The sequence below is a fragment of the Panthera leo genome, chromosome C1 (assembly GCF_018350215.1).
Source record: "Panthera leo isolate Ple1 chromosome C1, P.leo_Ple1_pat1.1, whole genome shotgun sequence".
Classification (NCBI taxonomy): domain Eukaryota; kingdom Metazoa; phylum Chordata; class Mammalia; order Carnivora; family Felidae; genus Panthera; species Panthera leo.
The window spans coordinates 181,530,203-181,548,354 of record NC_056686.1 but is presented as its reverse complement, the minus strand read 5'-3'; the positions used below and the strand labels follow the sequence as shown (position 1 = coordinate 181,548,354).

At 36.6% G+C, this 18,152-nt stretch overlaps 1 protein-coding gene across 8 annotated transcripts in view; it reads left to right on the top strand.

Annotated features, from left to right (window-relative positions):
* Positions 1 to 18,152, top strand: part of HECW2 (HECT, C2 and WW domain containing E3 ubiquitin protein ligase 2) — a 321,128-nt gene that overhangs the window by 251,535 nt on the left and 51,441 nt on the right. For all 8 annotated transcript variants that reach the window (XM_042949536.1, XM_042949537.1, XM_042949535.1 and 5 more), the window contains 3 exons: positions 918 to 1,020; positions 5,131 to 5,227; positions 13,908 to 13,991. In XM_042949536.1, the coding sequence (XP_042805470.1) occupies positions 918 to 1,020; positions 5,131 to 5,227; positions 13,908 to 13,991 (284 nt within the window). The remainder of the gene's footprint in view (positions 1 to 917; positions 1,021 to 5,130; positions 5,228 to 13,907; positions 13,992 to 18,152) is intronic.

Here is an 18,152-nt window from a genome sequence, read left to right as displayed (position 1 = left end):
TGAGATTGTGACTGGAACCGAAACCAAGAGTCAGACACTCAGCCGACTGAGCCATCCGGGTGCCCCTAGAAGCTCTGTTTGAAAAGTACCAATTTGTAAATCCAATATGTTATTTGGCCTTTTGTTCTCTTTCTCTCTAATACTTCTGTTCTACTATCATCTTAAAAGACGTGTGTAATACGGGCAAGGAGGGGATGCTAAAACAGAAGCTAAAGCAGTGTTGGAGTTTACTGATAAGACTATTAGTGGGCATTTTTGTTTACCTACTTGTATGTATGAGTTTCTAAATCTATAATAGGTACAGTAAATAATTTCGGTTAGGGCAGCCCTATGGTAGCTCTTCCACAGCTGCTGCGATTAGCTGCCTGGTGTGGGAGGTTCAAACCAGAAAGAGCTGTTGTACCGGGTGCTCTAACAGGCATGTAAAATTGCTCCTGAGGAGATACCACACCAACCCTGAAGCCCACACGAAGCCGGCTGCTCTTCAGGCTCTGCTAAGGCAGAGAATTCTCCGAACTGCCTTAGCCAAAAGAAGGTATAACCTGGCACTCGTACCCTCCAGTGTATTGTTCCAGGTTTTTGTTTTGTCAAACCAGAGGTTATTCCCGATGAACAGGTCTGCTGCTGTTCAGTTTCCACAGCCCCAGTAATTGTACTCGTATGGAACTACCTCAATACCATGTGGTAAATAGTCACTGCCCCGGCCCCTCTCGAGGATACGGATGCCTGAACCCTTCCCCTCGATTCGGCAACTAAAGCAGAGCTTGTGAGAACCCTGTGTCAGCTCCTCACCTGGCATCTGTTCCCATCAGTTGGTACTTAGTAGTCGTCAAGTATTTTGAACAACTAGGCTTGGTGTGCTGATTTAAACCAGTCTCGATCTTTTTGCAGAACATAAACGATGCTTTTGTTTGCAGGTAGGAGAAGATTCTCGACACACAGGACCACCAGTGCTCCCCAGGCCATCGAGTACATTCAATACAGTCAGTAGGCCACAGTACCAGGACATGGTTCCAGTGGGTATGTCATCCCATTCCAGAAACCTTTATCTTTGCTTTTCCTATCAGTGTGAATCATGCATCCTGTGCTGATACTTCTCTATCGGCAGCCTGCTACTTTTGCCCTGTACTGAGAAACGTGCATTATCCCTAAGAGACCAATTTGAATCGCAAAACACTTCTGTCATACAAAATCCTATAGAATGAGAGTTTTTATCTTGCTCTACGTTTTCTGAGCAGAGCTATTATATTAGATTGTTGAAGTTACTCTTAAGGCAAATCTATTATGTGGTCATTTCACATTAAGCATTGGACAAGCATATATATTAGTTTATATATAATGCTCAGGACAGAAGTTTTTAAATTTTTTTAATGTTTATTTATTTTTGAGAGAGACAGAGAGAGAGGGAGAATGAGAGCATGAATGGGGGAGGGGCAGAGAGAGAGGGAGACACAGAATCGGAAGCAGGCTCCAGGCTCTGAGCTGTCAGCACAGAGCCCGACATGGGGCTCGAACCCACGAACTGTAAGATCATGACCTGAGCTGAAGTCGGATGCTTAACCGACTGAGCCATCCAGGCGCTCTGGTACAGAACTTAAGTGGTGTGTGAGCCTACGGTAGCCTCAGAATAAGAAAGCAATTATGGCACATTCTTAAGGTTTTGGTAGAGAGCTATGTAGTTGTAGCAAATACAAGGCAGCAAGAGCCTCCAAAATTATAAAATACAAATAAATGAATGGGGCAAAGAGGCCTAACCAACAACTCGAATTATTATTCACATGATGAGGTTGACGTAGATCGGTTTTCACACCTGGACCCCTAAGGCAGGTGGAGTAGACAGGTAGGTGGTAGGAGGCCATGTCAGCTCCCTGCTTCATCTTAAATTTGAGTAGTTCTCCCATTTGTCTGTTTTTACCTTAAAATTTTTACTTCTTTAAGAAAAACTTTAATGTGAAATATAAAGTAATGCCTGTGGGCATTACTTAGCTAAAGAAATTTGACAAACACTGGACAGGAAGAAATCTTGGATCAAAGTCTAAGAGTCTGTGTATTATTATGCTGTTATTAATAGGATACTAAATGCTGCAGAGAGAATTTTAAAGTCGTTTGAAATTATTGCTAAAAAAGTTACATAGTCTCTGATCTTGAATGGAGTGTAAAACCCAGTGACAAAATTTCAGCTATCAAAGTGTTTTCTCAAACAAACTATAAAAAGTGTTTTCATTATTTTTGTATGAGGAAATGTGCAGTTAGGTACACTTCAAGTTTGACAACATGGGATTCCATGTTAGCAGGTAGTATTTTTTAAACTTTATTCACATTTAACTAAAATATGTATGCACAGGTGGCCTGATGCATAAAATGTGAACTAGCAAATGTTTAGAGCATTATATTTCTTTTGTTTGGTCACTTGTGAGTTTAAGTAAGGCATGTTTCTTGATCATATTTATGAACTGAATCAGAGTCACTGATGTTTGGGAATTCAGATATTCAGTTCTGTGATTTAAATATGTCCATATTTCTGATTAGAAATAGATATAATCAAGATAAATAATCTTAAGTAAACAAATTAGTTTTCTTGACAAAAGAGGTGTTAATTATTATAGCCCTTAATAAATTTTAATTAACTATTTTTAAATTTCTATAGACATTAGCCAGTCTTGACAGAGATGAATTTTTCTTTTAATTCTATGTACATAGTTGATGATTCCGTTTGTGTTGTAGCTGTTGGTATAGTTGGTTTGGTAAAAAGCTAAGTGTGGCTTAATGGCATTTATTTCCACAGAGAATTTGGGAATGGTTTGTCTTCTACCTTTTGGTAGTAACTGTTGCTGACAACTGTTTTTCTTTTTTTTTTTAATTGAAGTACAGTTGACATACAATGTTATATTAGTTTCTAATGTATAGCATGATGATTCCACACTTTGATACGTTACTCAGTGTATATCTGATACAAAATCATTACAGTATTGGTGACTGTGTTCCCTGTGACGTACTTTTCATCCCTGTGACTTACTTATTTTGTAACTGGAACTTTGCCCCTCTTAATGCCTTTCGCCTATTTTGTCTATTCTCTCAGTCCCTGCCCTCTGGGAGCCATCAGTTTGTTCTCTGTATCTATGAGTCTGTTTCTGATTTTGTTGTTCATTTGTTTGTTTTTTAGATATCACGTAAAAATGAAATCACACAGTATTTGTCTTTCTGGGTCTGACTTATTTCACTTAGATAATACTCTCTGGGTCCCTTCATTTTGTTGCAAATGGCAAGATTTCATTCTTTTTAATTGTGAAGTAACTTTCTATTATATATGTGTATAATATATATATTATACATGTATAAGATATGTATGTATATAAGATATGTACCACATCTTCTTACCTCATTCTTCATTCATCTATCGATGGACACTTAGGTTACTTCCCTATCTTGGCTATTGTAAATAATGCTTCAGTGAACAGAGGGATACATATATTTTTTAGAATAAGTGTTTTTGTTTTCTTCAGGTAAATATACAGTAGTGGAATTACCAGAGCATATGATATTTCTATTTTTAACTCTTTGAGGATCCTCCCTACTGTTTTTCATAATGGCTGCACCAATTTACATTCCCACCAACAGTAAACAAAGGTTCCCTTTTCTCCACATCCTTGCCAACACTTGTTATTTCTTGTCTTTTTGATACTAGTCATTCTAACAGGATGTGAGATGATATCTCACTGTGGTTTTGATTTGTATTTCCCTGATGATTAATGATTTTGAGCATCTGTTCATGTGTCTGTTGGCTATCTGTATGTCTTCTTGGGAAAAAGAAGACCTATTCGGGTCCTCTGCCCATTTTTTTAATGGGATTATTTGTGCTTGTTTGTTTGTTTGTTTGCTTTTGGTGTTGAGTTGAATGAGTTCTTTATATATTTTGGATATTAACTTGTTTTTGATATATGATTTGCAAATATCTTCTCCCATTCAGTATACTGCCTTTTCATTTTATTGATGTTCCCTTTGCTATGCAAAAGCTTTTTAGTTTGATGTGGTCCCAATAGTTTATTTCTGTTTTTGTTTTCCTTCTTAAGGAGACATATCAGAAAAATGTTGCTAAGGCCAAGGTCCAAGAGATTACTCTCTAGGTTTTCTTGTAGGAGTTTTATGGTTTAGGTCTTTAATCCATTTTGAGTTCATTTTTATGTATAGTGTAAGAAAGTGGTCCAGTTTCATTCTTTTGCATGTAACTGTCCTGTTTTCATGGCACCATTTATTGAAGAGACTATCTTTTCCTTATTGTATATTCTTGCTTCCTTTATTGTAGATTAATTAGCCATATAAGCATGAATCTATTTCTGGGCTCTCTATTCTGTCCCTTTGATCTGTGTGTCTATTTTTGTGCCAGTAGCCTACTGTTTTAACTATTGTAGCTTTGTAGTTGAGTTTGAAGTCTGGGATTGTGATACCACTAGCTTTGTTGTTCTTTCTCAAGATTGCTTTGGCTATTATGGGTCTTTTGTGGTTCCATACAAATTACAGATTTTAAGATTGTTTGTTCTAGTTCTGTAAAAAAATGTTGTTGGTATTTTGATATGGATTGCATTGAATCTGTAGAGTGCTTTGGGGCATATGTACATTTACCAGTGTTAATACTTCCAATCCATGAACATGGTATACCTTTCCATTCATTTGTGTCATCTTTAATTTATTTTATCAATGTCTTCTGTTTTCAAAGCACTGTTGTATTTGGGCAACTTTCGTTCTGTCTCTTTACCTCTCTGGATGGCTGCTGCTTAGTCAGAAGATAGTTTTCCATTTCTAACAATTGCTTATGAGGTTGATTTTGGTAAGCAGTAGCTAAAAACCATCAATATCTAGAATCTTGTTTGTGATCTCATCCTGCAACTTGATAATAAATATGGCTTATGAAATGAGTTTAATTTGTGCTTAAGTCACACCTAATACATCTAAGTCCGATAATCATATAACAGGTAGACACAAATTAGAATTTAAGCATCTGTAGTGGCTTCAAACTAGGACTTTGAGTAAAAGGAATATTAACCACAAAAAACAGACTTAAAGTTTGGATTTATGTGCATAAACTTAATAACAGATTTTTAAAGCATCATCATAATTTTTTTATTTTTTCAGCTTACAATGACAAGATTGTTGCATTTCTGCGCCAACCCAACATCTTTGAAATTCTACAGGAGCGCCAACCTGATCTTACCAGGAATCATTCACTCAGGTAACTGTTGTATTAGTATTTGGTTCCAATTCTGTAAGCCCCAACTATTAAATCATCAGTAATACTGATAATCATCTTGGAAATTCACTCTTTCTTTCTGGCAGTCTGAACAAAGGCATCTTGTACACAAAGACTTTATGTCATCAACAACCAGGTCATTGTAGTACTGGCTTTTCTCTATTAAGTATAAAGATTGAATAAAATTGACTAAGGAACCTAGAACCCTCTTTAAAGAAGAAATATGAAAAAGAAACAAAAATTCATAGCCAAGAATCCATCCTTGATCTGCAGATTATAATGAAAATAATAAGACACTAACCTTTTTGTGTGTAGCTTGAATAAACAAAAGTAACTTAGAGTTTACTGAATTGAGACTTATAAAATCCTAGGCTTGGTATTCACATTTTTTCATAATAAACACAGTGGAACCCAAGGAGGGAATCTGATCCCCTTCACTGTCCAGTATTTCCCTGCATGAGCCCTCTATTCTAAATAGCTGTTCAATGCATCACACTTAAGTCCAGTTTTACTTTCCTGAATACATGCTGTTCCTGTTCCTGGCAAGTTTTTCTCTTGTGTGTTTGACAAGAAAAATCTTTCTCATAAAACTCAATGCAAACTACCTCTTCTTGAAGCCTCTCAGCTCCACTGTGAGCTCTTACTCTCAAGATCTAGACTAGTGTTCCTCAACCTTGGTGTGGTAAGCATCAGTGGAGATGGGAAAAGATGTGAGTTTCTGCTGAAAATGTGACATAACTCAAAGCTCATTTGGTTTATATGCTACCTTTACTGGTAGAAATATGTTTTTGTCCAGTGGTGCCATCTTGGCCCACAGCCAGTGATTCTCCAAAACTACTGTATTTAGTTGTATCAAGCTTTTTTCATCAGAATCACCTGGGGAGCTTTGTAAAGTACAAAATGCCAGGTCTTCTCTCCCCTAACTCTTCTCCCTTCTCTGAATTTATACCCCCATCCTCCTACAACTTGTCCAGAAATTTAATTCAGGAGGTCTGTGGGAGAGCTGAAGCATTTAATATCTTAAAACTTCTCCATATGATTCCAGTGGCACATTCAGGTATAATAACCTCTGTTCTAGACACTAATTTCATAATTAATTATGTAGTATATCACATTGTCCTTTATACTGTTTTGTTTATGTGACTTTCATGCTGTAATTTGACTTTTCAAATCCTTATGCTTTTTTTTCAACTAGACTATAAGTTTCTTACAAATATGGATCTTCTTCAACTCATTATTTCTCCTCCTTATTGTTTAAATATCAAGAATATTACTTGGCATATAGTGAATGTAGATAGATACATAGATACATAGATAGATATATACACAGATAGATGGGGATAGAGATTTTCTTGTTGATTTGAAAATAAATTGTCAAATATTCTTATTATGTTCTTAGTCTCTCATATCTTTTGTTGAGGTATCATTGATATACAATATTATATTAGCTTCAGAAATACAAAATAATGATTTAATATTTGTATATATTGTAAAATGATCACCACAATAAGCCTAGTTAAGGTCCATCAGCACACATTATTATAGATTTTTTTTCTTACGATGAGGAGTTTTAAGATCTCCTTTTAACAACTTCCCAATATGCATTATAGTATTATTAACTTTAGTTGCCATGCTGTACATTACATCCCTATAACTTACTTATTTTATAACTGGAAGTTTGTACCTTACGACCCCCTCTGCCCATTTTGCCCACCCCCCCCCCAATCTCCTGTCAGTCTCTTGTAGCTTTAAAGATGTCATTAGCTTCCAGAGTTTCTAAAGGCTACATGTAATTTCAAGTATGAGTATAAACATCGCTTACAAACAAACAGAAATCCCAGTTTCACATTAGTTAACATCTAACTCAAGTCTCAGTGCTTTTCCCAACCTGACAAGCATGCTGTTCCCAATCACAAGAAAGTCATAAAAATTAGACGAGCTGTCATTTTGCATATTCGTGTACTATAGCATCTACTCAGTAATCCATGGTCCACTGGAGCATCTTGTGTAAGAAGTTTTAGTTAGCAAAATTGCATAAATAAACTCCTCAGTTGTCTAATGAGAGATCTTAGATTCCGGACCACAAAGCAAAACAAAAAAACAAATCTCTCCTCTTTTGCTAACCACAAAATAAGGAGAACTCTGTTTTCTTTCTTTCCCACCAGCTCTAGCCCCACTGCATAGACATACTTCTAGTCAGTATCTATTCCTGTCAAAGTACCCCTCCCCCCCCCCAAAAAAAAACAAGAGGAAGCCCAAGGTTTCTACTTTTACTCTGCTCTCCACATTATTATTTACAGCAGTTTAACATATCTTTACATTTCCACCATGGGAGATATCAGATGATTTAATCTACCTGAACAGCACATCTAACAGCATCGTTGTCTCCAGTGATTTGACAGAACCTTAATAGACCCTAACAGAAGGAAAACTGCTGGGCCCCAGTTGGTATCTTTCAGTTTTGTTTTTGTCTTTCTTTCTGCTTTTCAAAGTCTTAAGTCTCTGATCTCCTAAAGATTGGCAAGGATTTTTCTTTTTTGGTGACACCCAGGGTCTTCAGCTGAGCCCATTCTTCTAATGTAGCTCTCACAGGGTGATCTAATGGCAAGAAGTTATTTGATAGGTTTTGAGATAAGTTTCCACTTTATTCCAAGTTACTTACAAGCTTCTACTTACGCTTTCTAAAACTACAGAATCTGATCATAAAAAGCTTATGCTGTCATGACAAGTAGAAGGAAGCAGGGACATAAATCAATGAGATAATCCTGTTCCTCTTAGAGTGTGTGTCATGGTGCACTTTTATTTTCTGAAGTTTGTGGTAGTTAAGCATCCTGCTTATCACAACAACATAATGGGGAAGTTCTCAAATCTAAGAGAACATCCTGCTTTTATAGTGAAAAACTGCATCGTAAGAAGCATTCCCACAAACGCATGGGGTGGGGAAACAGTTGGGGCTCTTTAATCTCGTGTTTCAGTGATACCTTTAGTAAAAGATTTATGCATGGGATAGAGCCACTGTGTAATTGTGTGTCAAAGGTAACAGTGGGCCTTATATTCATATTCCAAGCGAGGCTTCCATACCAGCATCCTTCTGTGTGTATGCTTCCTCATCTGTGGCACAGCCGCTTAAAAGAAATATCCCTTCTTATGCTCTCCATGAGTATAATGAGGAAAAGTGCTAGCCGGAGGGAGAGTCAAATGGATACACCTATTTACTTTGTGTTTTTCTGTTTGCTTGTGATTCCTCCTAAACCAGAGAATGGCCAGCAGTTTATTTAGTTTGTATCCATGTGTAGTTTCCTCTTCCGTGAGACTGCACTTGCATATCTGTGACCGTGGAAAGGCTATGGTTTTCTATGCAATGGGATATGGCTTTAGCTTTCAACTGCTGTATTTAAGTCACTGCTCCCTCTAACTTTATCTGTCATGCAAATGTGATGCTACCAACTTTTCCTCTCCCTTTTTTTTTTTTTTATTTCCTCAGAAAAGATTTATTTCCTTGGCTAGAAAACTCAACATCCATAAGTCAGTACCACCTCCTTCAAGTGGGCACTGTCCTCCACGGATTACTATATCCTACTAGGGGCTCTCATTAGAAGACAGTATTCATGCTAAGAAGCTTTTTATGTATGTGACATTAAAATAAAAGTCAAAATAATATGTTCTAATATTTTATTTGGAGACAAATATATTCATTTTAAAAAGAACCTTTTAATGATATTTTATTAGTGAATATAATGAATACAAATTCAATGAAATTTTTGGTATTGGTATTTGTACAACACTACATTATGAGCAAGGATCTATGTGTCATAAAACTGAATTAAGAGTTGAGAATAATCACTCTTGTGTGGTTATGAGGTCTAGCCAGTAAATCTACTCCCTGCTGGTCTAGCTTTCCCCAGGTATAGGGATAATTATTTTGGGTTTCAGGTTGATTCCGTTTCTATTTGTGAGAATCATGTGACCATAACAGACCTACATTTCCAAATCTTATGGGAAGTAGAAATAAACATTGATCTTTCCACTGTGTGGCTCTATCCTTCAAGTCAGACCATGTCCTGTGACTATAGTAAAGGGTATGAACAATCAATCAAATAGTCGATGCTAATTCTCCTTTCTTGGCGTTACACCATTAGAGAAATCATGGGATTTCTCTAAAATTGCCCTCAGGCAGTGTTTTTAAACCATGTATTTTTGAAGGTGTTACTGAATGGTATGTGTGTACAGCGTTTGCAGTCCAGAGAGTTTTTGTGGTTTCGAGGCATTGCTGCTTCTGATTGTTTCTAGTCACGTGCCCTTCTTGAACTTCACCAAAAATGTTGGTTGGTTTCAATGAGAGTATGTTCTGTGGGAATTCCGGTCTTGAGACTATGTTCATTGTCCTCAAATGATCTTCTGCTAGCGTTGATCTTCTGGGGTGATTCTGTGCACTTGAGGAAGTGGTTACAAAGGTCTAACTGAGAGACAGCAACAGCTAGCAAGCTTTTCCTGTGTTGTCTCTGTACAGTTTAGTATCTTGTTAGAACAGTTGTAAATGTTCGTAATAAAAGATTGCCTCTTTATCTGCCTTTGCACTTCCCTCGAGGGGGGGTCTTTTTTAGCAAACAATCTGATGTCAGCTTTCTGCTTCTCTTTTTCTGCGCCACAACAAAAAATGATAGTTTATTTCAGACACTGAGTGGAGTCAGAGAAATTTGTTAGGAGCCGACTCTGTTATAATCTTGTGCCTGGTTGTGTTTTACTGAGCATTCCTTATGTGCATAGCACAATGCTAGGTACTTGGGGAACATGAAAATAAAGGAGGAACAGCTTTTGCTTTGAAGAAATTCATATTTCAGGGCGCCTGAGTGGTTTAGTCAGTTAAGCGTCCAACTCTTGATTTCGGCACAGGTCACCATCCCACCGTCAAGGGACTAAGCCCCATGCACTGACAGCGCAGAGCCTGCTTAGGGTTCTCTCTCTCCCTCTCCTACTGCCCCTCCCCCCAACTCATACTCTCTCCCCCTCCTCTCTCTCTTTCTCAAAAAACCCCCTCATGTTTCAAAAGGAATTTATGTTGTAAGTGAGTGGCCGGCCCAGTGAGAAAGGACACTGGAGGACGTGCTGGAACGTATTCTAAAGGACACACAGAGAGAAACATACCCATGTAGAGAGGGTCAGATAGAAAGTGTTATTTGAGTATTATCTTAATCCTCGTTAGGAACCACGAAAATTGAATAGGATTTCTTCATTAGAATGAATGCAGTGAATATGGGAATTAAAAGGACTGTGACAGATTCCTTCTAACTTTGTAAATTGATAAAATAAACTTAAATAAATATAGTAATATAGCTCTCAAATGTCCTTCTAATCAGAGTCATATGTATCTTTAATAATACTGCTCAAGCTTGTTATGTTTATTTTAGTCACTGAGTGGACTCATGGAAAATTGTTAGGAGCCAAAACTGTTATTTTCCATTCTAAAAGGAAAAATATTGCAGACCTACAATGTTGACTTTAATCCCTTTTATTTTAGTGAAATGTAAGTGTGCACAAATATAAAATATGCAAACACTTCTTACAACTTTTATGAACTATAAAACCAAAAGACATATAAATTAAGTAAAAACTTTAAAAAATAACATTTAATTGAATCATATTAATGTGAGATTTTGTTGTTCGGAATCCAAATTACCAATATTGAGATCATGGTCAGTGGAAAGATACATTTGTGCTTTTTGTTTCACTTGTGTTTGACTTGATTCTTTCAATTTTGTATCTAATGGTTCACCAAGTGCATCTGTGGCAATATTGTGGCCATCATTTTTCTAAATCAATAGCTTATTTTTGTCTACTGATTTACCTACCAATTTTATTTTTACCTACTAATTCATTGTTTTGATGAGCCAATTCATTTAATACCCCCCACTGCAATACTAAAGAAAAAATATTTTTAAATGCACCCTGTGATGATTCTACCACTACTTTTCTATTTGTAAGAAAGTATTGTAAAACTTGTTCTTATAATAAACTGTGACATCTTTAATGCTTTAGTTAACCTAAATGCATAATTTACTTTCAAAATCAGGGGCACGTGGGTGGCTCAGGCAGCTAAGCATCCGACTTCGGCATAGGTCACGATCTCACCATTCATGAGTTTGAGCCCCACATTGGGCTCAATGCTGACAGCTCAGAGCCTGAAGCCTGCTTCAAATTCTGTGTCTCCCTGTCTCTCTCTGCCCCTCTCCCGCTTGCACTCTGTGCCTCTCTCTCTCAAAAATGAGTAAAAACATTTAAAAAAATTTCAAATCCATTTATTTTGTTATCTCTTTAGCCTATAGCAATTTATACATATACATAACCTTGCCCCTGTTCATCAATGTCAGTATGCAAATTAATACTGCAAAAGAAAAGCTTTGCCTTTTTAATTGGTAAGAGAGTTGTGTGGGCGTGGTAGATGGGGACTGCTCCTACCATACTTACCATCCAAGGCCCCGCCCACCTCATGGCCTGCTCACCAACACTTTCCTCTCTGATCTTGGAGCAACAACTGTCTTGTCAATGCAAACAGGAGAACTGAAGTCAAATGGCAGTGTTCAGTCATAAGTGTCATTCAGATTATCCAAAACGTGCCTGCCTAAATAGTAGCAGTTTTGATCCTCAATGTGAAAACGCGGAATTTTTTAACTCCCCCAGAATTTGAGATGATGTCTATAGATTTCTCGCAGACAGTGACGCCAGTTTGAGAAATACTGGTATGGAATATTAGGCAAATACCTAATAACCAAGTTGTAGTTCCCGTTTGTTTTTGTTTTTCTTAGAAAAGATTGGCGACATTTCTGAGGCTATCTGCCGACCTTCTCTTCCTCGGCCTTCGTGTGCTTTCTTGACGTTCAGTGAACCAGTGCCCTCTTTGTTTTTATGTGAAAGGACTTTATGGGATAAGGGTGGGTATAAGGCCTAAACACAATCCAGTGAAGGGAATGGCCTTATTTTATTTAAATATTTTCATATAATACTAGAATTGGCTTTCTCTCTTCCAGTGCCCCATGAACTCTTTGAGAAAGGAACTAGGTCTCCTACCCTATTGGATACCTAGTGTGTGATAACCATGCCCAGCACACAGTAGACCCTCAGAAAAGCGAAAGAATGAATGTTAGTATAAGAAGGTCCTTAGTGGTACAGTGTGCACCAGATGACAGACAGCCCCAGTGTCGTGTTCCTGAAAGCATATGACTCTTAGCTGGTCAGTGCCATAAATTAGCTGGACTGGTAGAAAACTAGCCTCAGCTTGCCTCTGGTATGTTCTGGCTTAAAGAATCAGACCAGTTGCCTTCACTGTCTAATAGTATCTGAAAAGTGATGAAAAGTTTCCCAATTGGCGTATTTCCTCCGGTGTCTTTCCCTTTCATCACTCTGTCATCCGTGTGACTCAGGAAGCTGTGATCTTTTCCTTGTTCCCAGGAAGCCACAGTCCACATCACTCACCTTGCTCTGTGTAGCTCCAGTTAAAGAAGTGGGAGGAGAGTGTGCACCCTGTTTGTTTTCTCATTTGTTTGTTTGCCTGATCCATTGTGATGACGGGCTAAGGAGATAAACTGTGGATTTATTGGAGATAGCTTTTGATTGTTCAGGATCAAAGTATGTTCTTACTGACCCTTATAAGAATATTTCTTGGATTAAGTTATTGTTCATTTTTCTCCAAGACAGCTTTTCTCCATTGTAGCTTTTTTCTTTATCTTCTACAAATTAATACGGTGTGCTTTAAAATAGTATCATGTAAATGAAGGGAAGCAACAGGAAAATTTGTATTAAAATTTTATTCATATAAAGAATTGAAGATAGTAGCATATGGTGACTCATCAAAAAGAAAAACAAGCCATTTTTACATAATATGTAATAAAATAATGGCAGAAATAGCTCACATTGTCATGTTTGATATGTGTAAGTATAAGTATATACACATTTGCACAGGTATACACATAATCTGTTCCACCAACTGTAGTAACTAAAAGTGTTTTGGATTTTTCGGTTATTTCAAAGAGCCATATGCCTTTATATTGAATATATAATAAATAGATACTATCTGTCTCCAAGTAAGAATGTGCTCATCACACATAATTTAGAGGTATACCCCCAGGAAAATAGATGAATATCCCTACACACACGTGTGCGCTTTTCGGAATAACAGGGAATTACCCTGAATGATCTAGACAGTTGCTCAGATTCAAGCCCACAGCAGGCTTTAACTCAAAGCAAAGACTGGGTTGGATGGTACCACTACCTCTAATAGTACATAGGCAGCAAAATGAATGAAAGCAATAAAGGAAGCTTTTTCCAGCATTAGGACGTGGTGATGTTGATGCTCACTGGGTCCTCCTTGAAAGCAAGGACCATGTCTCTCTTGGATGTGGATTCCCGTATTATGCATTAGATACCACATGATAGATACTGTATCTATAAATGTTTTATATATATAATGCTTATATATATATGTTTACATAACATATAACATAAATATTTATATATGTTTGTATAACATTGTGTGTGTGTGTGTGTGTGTGTGTGTGTGTGTGTGTGTGTGTGTTGTGGCTACTATTTTTTAAATGGTACCTAAGTCACTCAGTTTTGTTTCAAAAGCCTACCACATATATTTTGAGCTGTTTCTTTGCTTGCATAGGGAGAAGATCCAATTTATCCGAACTGAAGGGACCCCAGGATTGGTGCGTCTTTCAAGTGATGCAGACCTTGTCATGTTGCTGAGGTAGGTAACCAGCTTTTGAAGTAGAAAGTCTTTCTGTCATCAGATACTATGGAGCATTTTGGAAAATAATATGCCAATATTTGTAGCTTAAGAATGTCTCCATTATTTTCAAAGACTTGTGGAATACTTATGTTGAAAATGTAGCATGCTGGTTTAGTGATAATTCATTTCAGATTGCATTTCTTATCCTAAGATCTGTTTGATATATATTCTTTTACCCTGGTGATAAATGAGGTGGTGCTGGAGAAGGGCAAGGTTAGTAGAGGCCGATGGATAAAATGTCCACTCACAGAATGGAACAGAAGGGTATACAGGGCTTTACCCCTTTGGAGTAGAAGAGAGGTTGAATTCATATTTTCTTTCAATTTTTTTTTTTCCCTCAAGGTGTACTTTTCTCCTTTTTCTGATTTGTCCTGATTTTTTAAAATGATTTTGAGAGTTTAGGTTTTGGAAGTTAGATCAGAAAGTTGCAATTTGGTGACTGGTACTCACTGCCAACTTGATGGCCCTTCAAAAAATTAACCAATTGTGGGGCTCCTGGGTGGCTCAGTCGGTTAAGCTCCCGACTTCAGCTCAGGTCATGATCTCCCGGTCCATGAGTTCGAGCCCCACGTCGGGCCCTGTGCTGACAGCTCGGAGCCTGGAGCCTGTTTCAGATTCTGTGTCTCCCTCTCTCTCTGACCCTCCCCCATTCATGCTCTGTCTCTCTCTGTCTCAAAAATAAATAAACGTTAAAAAAAAAATAAAAATTAACCAATTGTATTTTCTTTCCTGATGGCTAGATCAGCTTTGGTTTTAAATTTTAGAGAGTTTAGAAGGGAAACTGGCAAGTTTTCATAAGAGTTTTCATTTTTAATATTATCCCGCAAATGTAGGAGGCTAGAGTAAAATAACACCTTGCTCTACCCAATAGTCGAGACACTCACCACTGTAACTTCCAAAGAATTAAAGGGAAAAATCATGCTGAACCAACCACACGGTGTTTTATTTATCCCAAAGTGCTAACGATCTCATTTGTGATATTCATGATGATCTACACCCTAACCATTTCTAACTGCCTACGTGGTAGTTGCCCTATTTGTAAAACTGAAGTCAAAAAATTGTTTTCCTTTACTGGATAGTTGGAGCATAATTCAAATCATGTCCCCCAGAGACTTCACCTTACCTGATTCTGAACAAGACCTGTTGGGAGGCAGGGTCGCTTCTCAGTCTGAGAGATGACTGTGACTCTGCCGGAGTGAGCTAGTTCTGAAAACAGACTGTTGGTCAATTAGTATGTGGCATGATGTTTCTACCATAGTTTAGTTGGTGATAAAATAGTTTTGTTACAAAATTCTGACTAGGATATGACATTCTCACTTCATTCTAGACATCTAAAGCTTTTAATTTACACTGAAGAATTCTGCTTTTGGAATTAGTAGAAACAAAAATGATTACAAAACAGAAATCATGATTATTATTCACCTTGTCTTAGTTAAATAATCTTTAGATGGTATAGTCCTAAATATTTTAAGTTACAAGATAGCTTAGAATATTTGTACTTTAATAAACACTGCTGTTTGCATGAGTTTCTGTGTGTTATGTGGTTGAATTTTAAAATATTTGAAAACTGATGTACATTTATGTTTTATGTATGTTTATGTGTATGTATATACCTACATACACACACGTATATACATACATATATAAACACATATTAAGAGCAAGACTACACTTTCCCCCATTTGGAAAATAAGCATGTTCTTTGAAGTTAATGGGTCTTTGGAGAAGCATGAGAAATTCACTTATTAAATAATTGTTCTATAATTACTACATGCAAATGATGTTATTCAATTCTAGAGTTATTTCATTTAGATGATGAAATGTAATTTATTATTTTAATAATTGTACAAATGGTGACACAATTATCACATGTGTCTACTTAAATAATGTTTAATAGTTACTAAAACATTTTCAGATATCTTCAGTTCTTTATTTTTCATTTTACTTTGGAGTTTGAGTAGTTTGAATCAGTGACTATAAACTCCAGCAATGGGCTAGTTGCACATGTAGTGAAAGACTCTGTGTCTATTTTTGTTTTGTGTCTATTTCTTAAAAAGGAAAATCACTCTTCGTACAAATGGACTTGATTATCGGCAAGCCGCAGTGTAGACATGCCTTAGTTCTAGGAAATTATTCAATTCAAAATAAGCCCATGTAAGGTTATTTTCCAAAATAGCTGTTCTAAAACTCAGGAATTTGTAAACGACCTTGCTGCATTTGTTAATGATTATTCTATTTCATATATTCTTTCATTCACTCAACTCTTATAAAAAATGTACCTCTATCAGATTGATAAATTTAGCTGCATTAGAATTTTAAATTTTATATAATGAAGGATACCATATATAAGGCATAATGAAAGGTAACACCCTGGAAGAATATATTCACAACCCATAAAACAAAGATATTATGAATGCACAAAGAGTGCCTTTAAATCAATTTAGAAGAAAAGAGCCCAAGAGAAAAATGGGCAGAGGGTATACAAAGGCATGTCATAAAATTGAAGTAAGAATAGCCAGTAAACTTACAGAAAGATGCTAGCAATCATAAAATGCAATTTCCAGTAATGAAATAGTATTTCACACCATCAGATTAAAAAAAATCAAAAAGTGGGATAATATATAAGATGAGATTTAGGGACTCTACTACTGTCTGGACTTGGTGGGATTACAATTTCTACAACTTTTTCAGAGTACAATTTGACAATGCCTTGTATAGTTAAAAAGGCATACGTGTTATGACAGCAATTCTGTTTTTAGATACATACCATATTTATACTAAGAAATTCTTCCAGGTTCATGGGGCAAGAAACACAGGATCCTCATTGCACCGTTACTGATAAAAGCACAAAGTTGAAAAAAATTAAATGTTTGTTAAAAGAGACAGGTAAAGAAATTGATTTGTTCATAGAATGGACTCCTGCATAGCAGGTAAAAGTCATAAACTAGATACTTATGTGGCGACCTAAGTTCAAGAATGTTATATACTTACATAGCCCTTATGTAGTTTTTTAACAGTGCATAAGGCAAAACTATATTCATCTATGGATATATGTTATATATATAAAACTATGGAAGGGGGATACCTTGTTAAAGTCCTGATAGAGGAGGACAAGAGGGGCTTCACTTACACACTGTACACGTACAGATTATACATGCATGTATATGCAGATTTATAAAGATCTGTACGTATGCATGTGTGTTTGTCTGAAGCAAAAATAATAGTGATAACATTTGTGAATCCTGGATGATATCTCTCAAGTGTTTTTATATTACTCTCTATCTCTTATGTATTAAATTTTTCTAATAAAAATATTTCTCTCAATATAAAAGATATCAAAGTACTGATTATATTTAAAGGAAATGATAAATGTCATGGAGCCAAAGGACACAGGTATAGGTATCCGAGGAGAGTGTGCTAATTCTTGCTCTTCAGTTAATCTAGTTATAGGTTTACCGACCTTTGTGGGATCAACTGTTACATGGGACTTTCCCTTCAATTAATTTTAAATTCACATTATTTCAATGGTCATTGATTTATTGACAAAGAAAAAGGACCTTTTCGGGGCTCAATTTGGTATTATACATATGATTAATTCCTAATTCCAAAACTTTTGACTTTCGTAGTTTAAAAGTGGAAAGATGGCTTTAAAAAATAATATCATGTCTAAAAATTTGCTACGGCCGCGTGGCAGACGTGTGCATGTGAATGAAGAACCAGCGCAAGAATCATCAAGTTGTTATTACGTTGCTATAACCCCGGATTTCTCAGCCTCAAAAGTATTGCCATTTTGGTCTGGATACACCTTTGTTGCAAGGAACTATTCTGTGTTTTACAAGATGTTTATCAGCATGCTGGCCTCTGCCCACTAGATACCAAAAGCATACCCTTTCCCAATTATGACAACCAAAAATGTCCTCCGACATTGCCCAAAGTCCCCAAATGCTATGAGAGGAGTGCAAAACTGCCTCAGTTGAGAACCAGTGCTTATAACCCTTGAGAGTCTTTTCCTTAATCTCTGAGTGATTCAACTGCTGCTCCTTTTCTTCTGAGTGTTTTCTGAAAACAGGTAACAGGTTTCTAGATTTGGCCAAGTGGGAGGAAAACCTGCTTCTACCT